At 52.0% G+C, this 13439-nt stretch overlaps 1 protein-coding gene across 4 annotated transcripts in view; it reads right to left on the bottom strand.

Moving 5' to 3' along the window:
- Positions 1 to 6372: 6372 nt before the first annotated feature.
- Rab3il1 (RAB3A interacting protein like 1) overlaps positions 6373 to 13439 on the bottom strand; it is a 31580-nt gene continuing 24513 nt past the window's right edge. For all 4 annotated transcript variants that reach the window (XM_070032157.1, XM_070032159.1, XM_070032158.1 and 1 more), the window contains 5 exons: positions 12151 to 12279; positions 11943 to 12061; positions 11045 to 11144; positions 7861 to 7927; positions 6373 to 7387 (listed from right to left, as the gene is read on the bottom strand). In XM_070032157.1, the coding sequence (XP_069888258.1) occupies positions 7305 to 7387; positions 7861 to 7927; positions 11045 to 11144; positions 11943 to 12061; positions 12151 to 12279 (498 nt within the window). In that variant the 3' untranslated portion in view covers positions 6373 to 7304. The remainder of the gene's footprint in view (positions 7388 to 7860; positions 7928 to 11044; positions 11145 to 11942; positions 12062 to 12150; positions 12280 to 13439) is intronic.

Here is a 13439-nt window from a genome sequence, read left to right as displayed (position 1 = left end):
ACATCTTGGTCCCGTTTTATTGTGTGAGGGGTTGTTTCTAGCATACCCTGTGGTTGTCAAAATCCCCCTTGAGCTCAATTTCCTTGTATAAAATGGCACATATCCTTCTGTGCATATATATGTGTATGTGTGGATATATATGTGTGTGTATGTGTATATATATGTATATAATTTTTATTTTGTACTGGTTCTTGGGCTTGAACTCAGGGCCTGAGTGCTCTTAGCTTGTTTGCTCTGTATGAGCTCAGTAGGGATGCAACTATCCTAGGCCTAACTGCACAGAGCCTGGGCTAGCGCCATGTTTATTGCATTTATATGGATTACTGTGTCTGGGTGAATGTTGGCAAATTCTACTGTCGCTTTTTAGAATTGTTTCTTCTGAACATTTCCAGTTGATGCCTATTGAGTCTGCAGGTGATGGATGCAATACATGTGGAAACGGAAGGCTGGCAGTTACTTGTGCCACAGACAGAGCAGGGATTGAAGAAGGGCGGGGAGAACCTCTGGGGCTTTTCTCCCCGATGCAGGAACACCTGCCTTGAGTAGCCAGGACGATCAGAGAGATCTGGGAAGCTGCCACTCATGGGAGCTGCTGAATCCCGTGCACAGAGTGGAGGTGGAAGGGATGATGGGAACTTCTTTACCCCCTCTCAATCACATACATTGTTCCCCCTGCGCACAAGGGATGAAGCAGCGGACTCCTGAGGGAGTCCTGGCCCTGCCTTCAGCAGCCTGCTGGGCAGATGTGGCTTTCTGAAGCTCCTTCCCTGGGCTTGGGCCTGGTTTCAGCCCAGATGTGGGTAGTGGTCAGGGGTTAGCATAGATTACAACTCCATGTGTTCTAGACACACCATGAGAGATGGGGAAGGTGAAGACAGATTTCCCCAGGAGCTAAGCCAAGAGCAGGGCTTAGGCCACGCCACCCCTCTGGCCACATCAGTCCCGCATGAAGTGACAGGTGGTTGGGCCCTCGGTCTACCTGCAGCTTACATTGTGACCGTCTTCGCCCGTGTTAGTCCTCTACAGGCCTCGGAGGCTTCCATAGACCGCCTTAAACTCTTTTGCTTCCAACCCAGGACAACGTGGGACTCCAGGCAGGGCAGCCTGGGCCTCTCAGACCACTTGGAAAGGGAGAGGCGTCACTCAACATTCCTGAGCTGCCATTGGGCTGGGGCCAGGCTGTGTGTGTGTGTGTGTGTGTGTGTGTGTGTGTGTGTGTGTGTGTGTGTCGCACACGGAGAGAGGAGGGGACTGGCCAGCTGTAGTTTTTGGTTTTTTGGAGGGGAGGGAAGTGAGGAAGTTTGATACAAGAGAGAACTCCTTGAATGCAGCCTCTGCCCCCAGTTGCCCGCCATGGAGACCTCTTCCTGGACCCACTGAAATCACCGCCCCACATAGAGCTACCAACTACGGTCCTGGAGCCAGGTGATATTCATGGAATGCCAGGAAGGCTGGGCAAGCTAATCAGGCTAGTCAGAGTCTGGCAGGGCAGATTTGAGAAAAGGCTCTGGGCCTATCCAAAAGAGTGGTCTCAAAATCCTAGCTACTCAGGAGGCTGAGATCTGAGGATCCTGGATCGAAGCCAGCCTGGGGAAGAAAAGTCAGTGAGCCTCTTATTGCAAATGAACCATCTGAAAACCGGAAGTGGAGCTGTGGCTCAAAGTGGTGGAGTGCTAGCCTTGAGAAGGAAAAAAAAAAAAAGCTCCCAGGCCCTGAGTTCAAACCTCATGACTGACCAAAAAAAAAAAAAAATTATGAATGATTCCACATAGACACAGAAGGGACTCGAGTCAAAGCATTCCTATTTGCTTTGAGTTGCAGCTCAGCCCAAAGGGAGCTTGGTTATCAGCTCCACACAGGACCCTTCTGGGAAGGCAGGGTGAGGGGAGGCAGAGACTGCAGAATTATATAAAAGGTTTGGATGGGCTGGGAAGGTGGCTCATGCCTTGCATGCATGAGGCCCTGGGTTCAATTCCTCAGCACCACATAAGCAGAAAAAGGTAGGCCTCCTCAAAACACTTCTTGGCAGAAAGGGTCTGAACCCAAATGGGCAGCAAAGGTGCAAAAATGATCAACTAATGAACAGAGCTATAGGTCAAAACCACAGTGAGGGACCCTCTCACATCTGATTGGGCTGCGATCAAAAACCCCATAAAGTGTTGGGCACTGGGGGTTCATGCCTGTAATCTGAGACTCGTCTCCAATTAACTACTAAAAAAGCCAGAATTAGAGCTGTGGCTCAAATAGCAGTGCGCTAGCCTTGAATGAAAAAGCTCAGGGACAGAGGCCTGAGTTCAAGCCCCAGGACCAGCGCACCCCCCCACTCACATAAAGTAATGTGTTGATGAGGATATGGAGACATGGAGCCCTTGTGCACTGCTGCTGAGGGTATAAAATGTTGCAACCACTATGGAACACTGTATGGAGGCCCTCCATTGAAAAACTACCAGACCATCCAGCAATCCTACCTGGGGGAATCTATCTAAAAGAACAGAAAGCAAGGCCTCCTGTGGTATTAATGTGCTCATATTCGCTCATAACAGCATGATTCACAAGAACAAAGAGGCAGAAGAAACTCACACCCACGTATGGATGAGGTCTGTCCATTAGAATCACTTTGGAATGGGATGTTATTCATATACGATGGAATATAGCCCTAAAAAGGAAATCCTGCCGCACAATACTACATGCATGAACACTGAGGACATTATATGCAAGGCATAGAAGACAATGACTCTATTTATTATCCCAATTTAAAAATGTCTGCAGGGTGTTCACATTCAGAGACTAAAAGCAAGCTGGGCACTGATGGCTCCATGCCTGTAATCCTAGCTACTCAGGAGACTACCATCTGAAGATCATGGTTCAAAGACAGCCTAGACAGAGAAGACTGTGAGACCTTTATCTCCAATTAACTAGCAAAAGACTAGAAGTGGAGGTGTGACTCAAGTGGTATAGCACCAGTCTTGGGTAAAAAAGCCAAGCAAAAGCAAGAGGCCCTGAATTCAAGCTCCAGTACACACACACACACACACACACACACACACACACACACACACACACACACACACACACACACACACACACACACACACACACACACACACGGCAATATTTAGAATGTTCCTTGCCAGCAACATGGCATTTAGTTCTAAAAGATGCAAAAGTTCTGCAGATCTACTTCAGAATAGTGGATTAGGTTAATGCTACTCAGCTGTACACTTAAAACATGACAATGGTAAATTTTGCATTTTGTAAACCACAATAAAGAAAAAAAAAAGCCAGGTGCTTGTGGCTCACACCTGTAATCCTAGCTACTCAGAAGGCTGAGCTTTGAGGATTGTGGTTCAAAGCCAGTCCAGGTAACAAAGTCTGTGAAACTTGTCTCCAATAAACAACCAGAAAACCGGAAGTGGTGCTGTGGCTCAAGTGGTAGAGTGCTAGCCTTGAGCTGAAGAGCTGAGGGACAGGGCTCAGGCCCAGAGTTCAAGCCCTGTGACCAACCAACTAAAAAACAAAGGGGGGGGGAGGGAGAGAGCGAGAGGGAGAGGAGGGGCTGGGGATGTGGCTTAGTGGTAGAGTGCTTGCCTAGCATGTATGAAGCCTTGGGTTTGATTCCTCAGTACCACATCAACAGAAAAAGCCAGAAGTGGTGCTGTGACTCAAGTGGTAGAGTGCTAGCCTTGAGCAAAAGCGGCTCAGGGACAGTGCCCAGGCTCTGATTTCAAGCCCCAAGACTGGGGAAAAAAAAAAGGAAAGGAAGAAAGAAAGGAAGGAAGGAAGGAAGGGAAGGAGGGAAAGAAAGGAAGAAAGAAAAAGAAAGAGAGAGAGAGAGGGAAGGAGGGAGGGAGGGAGGGGCTGGGAAGGTGGCTCAGTGGTAGAGTGCTTGCCTTGCATGCATGAGGCCCTGGGGTCGATTCCTCAGCGCCACATAAGCAGAAAGAGCCTGAAGTGGTGCTGTGGCTCAAGTGGTAGAGTTAGCCTTAAACTGAAGAGCTGAGGGGCAATGCCCAGGCCCAGAGTTCAGGCCCCATGACCAACAAAAAAGAAAGAAAAAAGGCAGCGCTGCAGAGGCCATTTAACCCAATTTTCCCAACTGATAAATCAAAAGGCTGAGAGAAGTGGCTTGCTCTGGGATCCGGACAAGTATGAATGCTCAGGATGTTACACAAGGCCCTGGGCTTGGGTTTGGTGCCACCATCCACAGAGGCCAGGCTAAGGGCTGCCTCTTAAGACGTTGCTAAGGAGGATTCAAATGGTTCCTATGCGCCAGGCCCATTGAGAGAGGCCTGCATTATCGAGAACATTCACTTAAAAACAACTGTGCAGCTGATGTCAGCCAGCCCTTCCCAGCCACCTCCAAGAGCCACTGAGAACAGCTGGACTGGGGTAGAACGTGAGAAGCAGAGAGATTCGAATTCCAGCTCCGCGATTATGGACTGATCCCATTTCTGAACTTTTTTCCCAAGCCAGGCATCAGTAGATGGCTCACATCTGTAATCCCAGCTACACAGGTGGCTGAGATCTGATGACATTCTCAGACAGACTGGGTAGAAAAAGTCTATATAGATGCTTATCTCTAAGTAACTAGCAAAACGCCAGCAGTGGAGGTATGGCTCAAGTAGCAGAGTGCCAGCTTCAATGGAAAAAGCTAAAGGACAGCATCCAGGCCCTGAATTCATGCCCCAGGACTGGAACATACACATACAACTCACAGTACCGAGGATGGAACCCAGGGCCTGGTGCATGCTGGGAAGTACTCTACCTTTCAGCTACAATTCTAGCCATCTGTATCTCTTAAAGAATTAAAGCCAAACTACAGGCATTTCATAAAAGCCCTATAGGACCGTTAACACTCATTCTTATCCGCTGGCCACCATGGCTGTTTCCTGACCTTTCAGTGCCTCAGTCTACCAACCTCAGAGAAAGTTGTTCTAATACTGAAGTGAGTTGTTAGAAGGGCTTGGAGCCAGCCATGCCCAGCCCATAATCAGTTGATGTTAGCAGTTGTTGTTGTAAAGCAACGTGTGGGTCCCTGTTCACCATGGCTTCACGGGGGCCTGACAGTGCCCCACTAGTCTGGGGTGTGGGGCTCCGGAGTGTTTGCTCCTGCCTTCATGGTCTTGGCTGGATCTGAGGCTCCAGAGCTCTGGTATTTTTGTTTTGCCCCCAACTGACCCATAGTTGACACGGTGCCCGACAGAAAGAAGTGTTGCTGTGCAGAAGGTGCCCTGTGCCCCACTTTGGCACATGTGCTTTTCCCAATGCACCCCCCCACCTTTCTGCGTGATAGTCCTAGGGCTTGAATTCAGGGCCTAGGCACATTCCCTTAGACTTCTCTGCTCAAGGCTAGTGCTCTCCCACTCAAGCCACTGCTCCACCTGTTTTTTTTTTTAATTGGAAGTAAAGGTCTCATGGACTTTCCTGCCCAGGCTGGCTTTGAACTGCAGTCCTCAGATCCCTGCCTCCTGAATAGCCAGGATTATAGGCGTGAGCCACCAGCACCTGGCCCTTTCCTTTACCTGGCACCCTGGAATTTGTTTAGCACAGAGAAGTCCACTGTATGGAATGGATTCAGGTGACAGGAGGATTTGGGTGACAGGAGGCCAGGCCTGGGAGGGACTGAACCTACAAGGGGCAACAATGGCATGTAGGAACAAAGGGGTGAGGAAGGGTCAGGTAAAGAGGCGGCAGAGCCCGGAGCACTTGCACAGCCGGGCTGCCCTGCCAACCCTCTTATTCTGGGCCTCAGGTGTCACCAGCCCCAGCACCCACTGCCTCAACCCACAGCTGCTATGCTCTGCTGCCCAGGAAGGCATAAAGTCCTCCAGGTGTTGGTGAAGGCCAAGACACCATAGCTCCTCCTCTGTCCCACTGTGGGTCCTTGGAGAATCTAGCCACCCCCTACCCTCTTTCATCTGTGTCTGCTGTCCCTTGCAAAGAACCCACCCAAGACCCGGGGGGGGGGGGGGAGAGGCGGGAAGGATCCTAAACTTCCATGCTCATGTCAGTCTCCCCCTTCCTCTGTATTGGCAAACCAAACCAATGGATCCTGCACTGCCCACAGGCAACCTGGATGCTTCAACTCTGGACCCCAAGGCTGCTGCTATCATAGACTGGAGGTCATCATTCAGGGGTGGAGGGACCCCGAGGTAAGGATTGGGAGAGGGAGGCTGCCCCCCACCCCTGCAATACTGAGGAGAACTCCAAAAGTCTTCAGTAACAGCAGGAAAAGTGACCAGCAGGATTTGGGGTTAATCCCAAGCACGAGGGCGGGCAGGGAAAGGATTTGGTTTCATTCCTTCAGATGCCCAAGCCTTGACCAGAGCTCCAGGGCGCAGGAGTGAAGGCAGGCCACCCCTGTCCAGCCCCTACCAACAAAGCCTTCCTTTATTAAATAGAGATTGTGTTACATTCCGTCCAAAGGAGGAAATCGGGACATGGTGAGGGACATGTCCAGGTTAGCGCCCCTAACCCTGGTCTGTTCTGAGTGGGCCGTGACAGGTGGGCTTGGGCCCAGGTCCTGCCCACTTCTCCTAGTCCCACATACAGGGACCCTCCCTTCCCCCTCCCCCCACTGTGGCTGCGAATATGTCCTGAGGCCCCCTCTGTATCACACTCTGGAAGGAAAAGGGCTCCAGTCCACTAGCTGTTTCGGGAGCAGGAGCTCCTGAGGCCAGGAATGAGATGGAAAGGTCAGGGGGGACAGGGCAGCCTGAATGCACAGGGAAGATGGAGGGGCCTGGACCAGCACTTGTGCAGGTTGGAGGAGAGAGCTGTTAGGAAGCCCTGCTTGCACACAGGCCCTCAGAATAACAAGAGCCACTGGGGACAGTCCCAACACCCAAGCCCACCAGGGAGCAAGTTGAAGGATGGACACAAGGGGGCGCTGGTAGATGGCAGATACCCTGATATCACCATCAGCCCCTTTGTGGAGCTGTGGCAGTAACAGTAGCAGCTCCTGGGATGGGGGTGGGGAGCAGCTGTCTCCAGGTGTCTTCTCCCAAGGGCCAACCCCCCCCTTAAATATGGCTCAGGGCTCCTTGGTCTTTGGTGCTTTCTGGAAATTCTTCTGGTGGTTAGTCAGTGGAGAAGATAAAGGGTCATCTCATGCTGTCCAGGCCAGTTTGTCCCTCTGTCTGTCCTGGGAAGGACATTTGGTCCTGGCTCAGTGGTGCCTTCATAGCTTGGCTGTTTGTCCTTTTCAGCTTCTGGCTCAGGGCTGTTTTCAGGACCCTGTCATCCTGTTTGTCATGAGGCAGATGTCTTGCTCCAGCTCAGAGTCCCCCTCCAGGCCATGCGTGCTAGGCCTCCTGGGGGAAGAAGCCAAGCTTGGCCAGTGACATTTCCTTTCTCAGCCTCATGATCTCCCAGAACATTGGCTCGGCTGGGAAGAGAAGGGAGAGAGGGAGAAAGGGAGAGAAGGGAGAGAGGGAGGGGGGGAAAAGAGAGAAAAGAGAGAGAGAAAAAAGGGAGGGAGCTCATGGTCACCTCGAGCAGTGACCACATTGCCACATACTCTTCAGTGATAATGGGGAGAGACACAGCCATGGGGAAGTTTCTATAGAGCTTCCTTGGCAGAAAATACCTCTGGACCCAGGTACCCCAGTACCCATGCCAGCTGCAGGCCTCTTCCACCGCTCTTCTCCCCATGGGACTCAGCACCAAGGAGGATTAAAAGCTAACCCACAACCTTAACCATCTCCTGGGGGAGCCCCAGTGTGCTGCCACTGTCCAGGGCAGGTATTCCCCGAAGGCATTTGTCTGCCCTGTCCCTCCCCTCGTCTCCCTGTTCCGCCTCTCTCCACCCATCCCGGCCCCTCAGCACCATTCCCGAAGCCTCCACCAGGGGGCGCTCACCATCCTGTCGCACCAGGCCTTGCTGGATGTAGCGAATGTAGGTGAAGAAGTTGCACACTGCAGTTATCTGTGGGCAGAAGGAGAGTGTGGCCTGATACCAGAGCAGGAAGCCCCAGGGACCTGAGTAGGAGTCCCTGGGAGTAGAAGTCCACTAATGTCCACCCATGGTCTAGAGGCTAGTGAGACACCATTCTGGTAGCCACCGGGAAGGACCCATCTGCAGAGATGCCAAGCAGATGGGGATGGACCTCTTATGGCACATGGGGACCCTACTGGAGCCTGTCCCCAGGTCAAGGCCCCATCCAGATGCTGAGATGGTAGGCTGGTGTTAGCTGACAGGTGCCTTCTTCTGCACCCCTACCCCACCCTGCAGACCTCAGCCAATGACAGTCGACTTGACTCAGAGGGAACTCAAAGCCACCAACTCGCCTGGTGGCACCAGCTCTGCCCCAGTCCCTAGGGATCTGACAAGGTGGCACAACTTGGCTCCTTTCCTTGTGCCCACTTGGCTTCTTCTGCTCTCAAGAGTTATGGGAGGGGCTGGGAATGTGGCTTAGTGGTAGAGTGCTTGCCTGGCATGCATAAAGCCCTGGGTTCAATTTGTACAGAAAAGGCTCAAGTGGTAGAGTTGCTAGCTTAAGCAGAAAAGAAGATCAGTGACAGTGCCCAGGCCCTGAGTTGAGTTTAAGCTCCAGGACTGGCAAAAAATAAAAGTTACAGAAAACTCAGTGAGACCAAAGAAGAATACGTAGGAGAGGAATACAAAGGCACAATGCTTATGTGACTCTGATGGTATAAAATAATATTTACAGGAATGAACTCCAGGTAATGGAAATAAGAGGCTTTTTTACTTTGTTGCCATTTTCGTTTTCTCTTTGTCTTGTTTGTTCATTTATCTGTCTTTGGGAGGGTAAGGGGGAGCACAGAAATGGAGGGACAAAGGGTGAACAAATGCAGCAGTGGTACTCACCGAGCACTATGTTGAAAATGAGCTATACAACTTGTGGGTGGGGATGGAAGGGAAAAACAGAGCAAGTAAGGGAAGGGGCGACATTGGCTAAAAAGGAATATAATCTTTTTTGTGGGGTGGTCAGTCCTGGGGCTTGAACTCAGGGCCTGGACACTGTTCCTGAACTTCTCAAGGCTAACAATGTACCATTTGAGCCACTTTGTGCTTTTTCTGTTTATATGTGGTACTGAGGAATTGAACCAGGGCTTCATTCATGCTAGACAAGTACTCTACCACTAAGCCACATTCCAGCCCAGGAATATACTCTTTACTTGACTTATATAATTGTAATCTCTCTGTATTATCATCTTTACAATAAAAAATTTTTTAATGAAAAAACACACATATATTCAACCAACTTTAAAAAAAATCTCCTACTAGCCAGGTGCTGGTAGCTCACACCTGTAATCCTAGCTACTCAGGAGGCTGAGATCTGAGGATCACAGTTCAAAGCCAGCCCAGGCAGGGAAGTCCATGAGACTCATCGCCAATTAACCATCAGAAAACTGGAAGTGGCACTGTGGCTCAAGTGGTAGAGTGCTCACTTGGGCTGAAGAGCTGAGGGACAGCGCCCAGGCCAAGTTCAAGCTCCACGACCAATCCCCACACCCCCAAAAATCTCCTACTATATGTCAGAGATTATGCTAGCTAAAATTCTAAATAAGGAGCGCTTACAGTTCATGACTACAATAAAATGTTTCTGGTCCTATAATAGAAAAAAGAAAAAAGAAAAAAAAAAGAAAACAAGTCACAAGGAAGTCTGTCACTCCAGGCTGGCTCTAGGGAATCCAGCCGAGGTAGTGGGAGGTAGCTGGCAGCTGGGCCCACAAGAGCCCCCACAGGACACCTAGGAGGAGCCCTATGTGTAAGGCACCCACAGGCTAGAGAAGCAAGGCTGGGTGGTGTGAGACTGAGCCCAGTGCCACATGGGAAGGGGAGGAGGGGAGGCTGCGGTGGGGTGGGGTCACTTCGGACAGTAGGTAGGTAGTGGACACCCATGAGAGATGCAAGGGCAGAGAGTGGGGGAAAGTGGTAGCTGAGATCTGAGGACTGTAGTTCAAAGCCAGCCCAGGCAGGAACGTCTGTGAGACTCTTATCTCCAAAAAAAAAAACAACACAAAAAATACCAGAAAACCAGAAGTGGCACTGTGGCTCATGTGGTATGCGCTAGCCTTGAACTGAAGAGCTGAGGGACAGTGCTCAGGCCCAGAGTTCAAGCCCTATGACCAACCAAAAAAAAAGGAGGAAGAGAAGGAGGAGGAGGAGGAAGAGGAGGAGCAGGGGGAGGGGAAAGGAAGGGGAGGAGAAAGAAGAGGAGGAGGAGGGGGGAGGAGGGGGAAGAGGAAGAAGAGGAAGAGGAAAGAAAAGAAAAGAGCCAGGCACTGGTGGCTCATACCTATATTCCTAGCTACTCAGGAGGCTGAGATCTGAGGATTAAGGTTCAAAGCCAGCCTGGTAGGAAAAGTCCATGAGACTCATCTCCAATAAACCACTCAGAAAACCAGAAGTGGCATTGTGGCTCAAGTGGTAGAGCGCTAGCCTTGAGCTGCAGAGCTAAAGGAGAGCACGCAGGCCCAGAGTTCAAGCCCTACAACCATCAACCAAAAGAAAAAAAAAAGTAAGAGTGAGGGGACTTGTGGCTCCCAAACAAGGGTGTGGACAGCCATCTACGGGGCAAGGGGCGCAGACGTGGTGGCTAGAAGCACCCAGATTGTACCCTGGGGTATATCTCTGTCCAGAGAGATCACATGGCAGGAACTGTGGGCAATCTTTAGCAGCTGAAGGGGTCGCTACCCTACAAAGACCCCATCCTGCAAGCATGTGGGACTGAATTTGACCACATTAAGCCCAGCCTGAACCACATGAGCTCAGAAGGGAATCCAGCCCTGCTTGACACCTGACTACAGCCATATGGAGTCACTGAGTAAAACCCCACTCCTAGCCCAGGGGACCGGTGAGAGCCATTGCATCTGGAACAGCAATTGTGTCCAGAACGTTATGTCTGTCACACAGCAGTAGCAGACTAAGACACCTGACTTCGCTGTGGCTCACATTCATCTCTCCGTCTCTGAGCCCAAATCTCACACCCTGCAGATCTAGGCGAAGTCTTGAGTTGTGCTCCAGGCCTGGAGCCCCGAGTCACCCACCCTGGTGTGGCCCCAAAGTGTGACTCACCCTGGCCCGGGAGGATGGCGAGATGTAGTAGTGGCTTTCCGAGTCCCCTAGCCGGATGCGGTGGTGACAGGTGCGGGCCAGCCCGCTCAGGGCACACGTGCTGGAGGGGGCAAAGGTGGCAGCAGGAGCTGACAAGACCGCCTCCCCCCCCCCGCCCCACTCCCCGGTTCACAGAGAGGAGATGGCAGCAAGAACAGGCATCCAAGGAGTGGCCGGCCGGCCTGCCTTCCCACCCAGCTTCTGAAGGAGCCCACGGTCAGGCAAGTTGAAGGGTGGTCTCAGGAATCCATGCGGCAGACCTTAAACCCTGGGCCAAACCCCTTGTCTCCCCCTCTTTTACTGGGAGCTTCAGACCTGGCCACCTCTTTCCCCACCCGTGCAGGAACTGAGGTACTCAGCTGACACTAAATCAAGCCCCTCCAGAGTACTCAGCGGCCTGCCCGCCAGCCTCACTAAGGATCATTGGATATTTATTGGCAGGAAACACAGCCAACCACTGACAATTAGGGCCCAGAACTCTCATAGGACAGAGCGGGGGGGGGGGGGGGGGGCGGGGAGACAGCCAACACACATGCGCTAGGCTGGTCAGAAAGAGACACATCTCCCAGCCTCTCTGGAAAGCCTGCAGGAAGGGGGGGGGGGGGGGAGGAAAGTCCATGACTGGGGGAGGGGGGACGGGCAGGCATTTTTGCCAAAAATGCTACCTGGCCCTCTCATTATATCTCAGCATTGCCAGGCTAGGTCATATACCCCAGGGCTGAATGCCACAGACCTGCCCACCCTCAGGCCCCACACCAGGACTCAGGAGCCCTGAGACTCAGCCCATCCAAGCCCTGGGTACAGACTCCAGGCTGGGCGTCCGTGCATGGGCAGGGAGTGGACAAGGCCCTGAGCTTACTTGCTGCTGGAGCTACCACACTCAATAGTGGCCATCTTCACTGCGGGCAGTGTCTGCGAAGCAATGGGCTCGATGGTCAGTGTATTGTCTTCCACAGCAGCCCGGACAAGGGCGGAGAGCTGTGGTGGACCAAGGAGAGAAGTGGGGTGGTGAGGTAGGGTCTCTGGGTGTGTGTGGGGTCCCTGCCAGCCCCCCCGATCCACCTCACCTCATGCATGGAGAAGTCCAGGCAGGGGCCCACATCCTCTCGGTAGACTCTTTCCAGGAAGGGGCAGGTCTTGTCGAGGGTGGGCGATGCCCTCCAGGCCTGGAACTCTGCAAACAGGGTTGTGTCCACCTAAGGGGAGGTGAGCCAAGGGTGGGGACCGTCAAGGTCGAGGGCCAGTCAAGGGGCCAGTCAAGGGGAGAGGTGGGAGGGCCCTCTGTGTGGCTGGCAGCCATGCAGACAAGGACACCAGGGCTTCCCATCTGCCTTTGCACCCAAGACGTCGGAGCTGACTGTTCTCTCAGAGGAGTTTAAAATGTCTGGGTGCTTCAAGATCGCAGAACTGAGCCAATGGCTAATACCTGGAAACCTAGCGACTCAAGAGGCTGAAATCTGAGGATTATGGGTCAAAGCCAACCCAGGAAAGAAAAGTCTCCACCAAAAAGCAGACATGGAGCTGTGACTCAAGTAGTAGAGCATTAGCCTTAAGCAAAAAAAGCTCAGAAACAGAGCTCAGGTCCTGAATCCAAGCCCCAGGACTGACACCAAAATAATAATAGTAATAATAATAATAATAATAATAATAAGCCGGTGCCAGTGGCTCACACCTGTAATCCTAGCTACTCAGGAGGCTGAGATCTGAGGATCACGGTTCAAAGCCAGCCTGGGCAGGAAAGTCCATGAGACTCTTATCTCCAATAAACCACTAGAAAACCGGAAGTGGTGCTGTGGCTCAAGCGGTAGAGCGCTCGCCTTGAGCTGAAGAGCAGAGGGACAGTACCCAGGCCCAGAGTTCAAGCCCCATGACCAACAATAATTATAATTATAATAATAATAATAAAGATTACAGAATTGGCATCATCCTAAAGACCCACATGGAGCCTGTAAGAATCCAATCTGCAGGTCCCTGAGGGTCAGGACATACACACAGGTACAAGCGTGCGCACAGGGGAAACACAGGTACATGCATGCACACAGAGGAGAAAACACTGGCACACGCATGCACAGAGGGGAAAATGCAGGCACACGCATGCTCCCAGAGGGGGAAACGCAGGCACACACGTGCGCACAGAGGGGAAAAACACAGGCACACGCATGCACACGGAGGGAGCACACCAGGTTGCCCTGCTGTATACTTAGAGGAGGAGAAGCCGGCCTGCCCGGGGCTGCATGCAGTTGAGTGAAGCCCAGAGGAGAACAGAAAGGGAAGCCCCTGGTCTGCAGCCATTACCTGTCGGAAAAAGGAGGAAGAGGTAGCAGAAGTAGGGGCCGTGACCGGCTCTCCAGGCAGG

The sequence above is a fragment of the Dipodomys merriami genome, unplaced genomic scaffold (genome assembly GCF_024711535.1).
Source record: "Dipodomys merriami isolate MVZ:Mamm:240054 unplaced genomic scaffold, mDipMer1.0.p SCAF_21, whole genome shotgun sequence".
Lineage (NCBI taxonomy): Eukaryota > Metazoa > Chordata > Mammalia > Rodentia > Heteromyidae > Dipodomys > Dipodomys merriami.
This window is presented reverse-complemented; position numbering and strand designations above follow the sequence as displayed.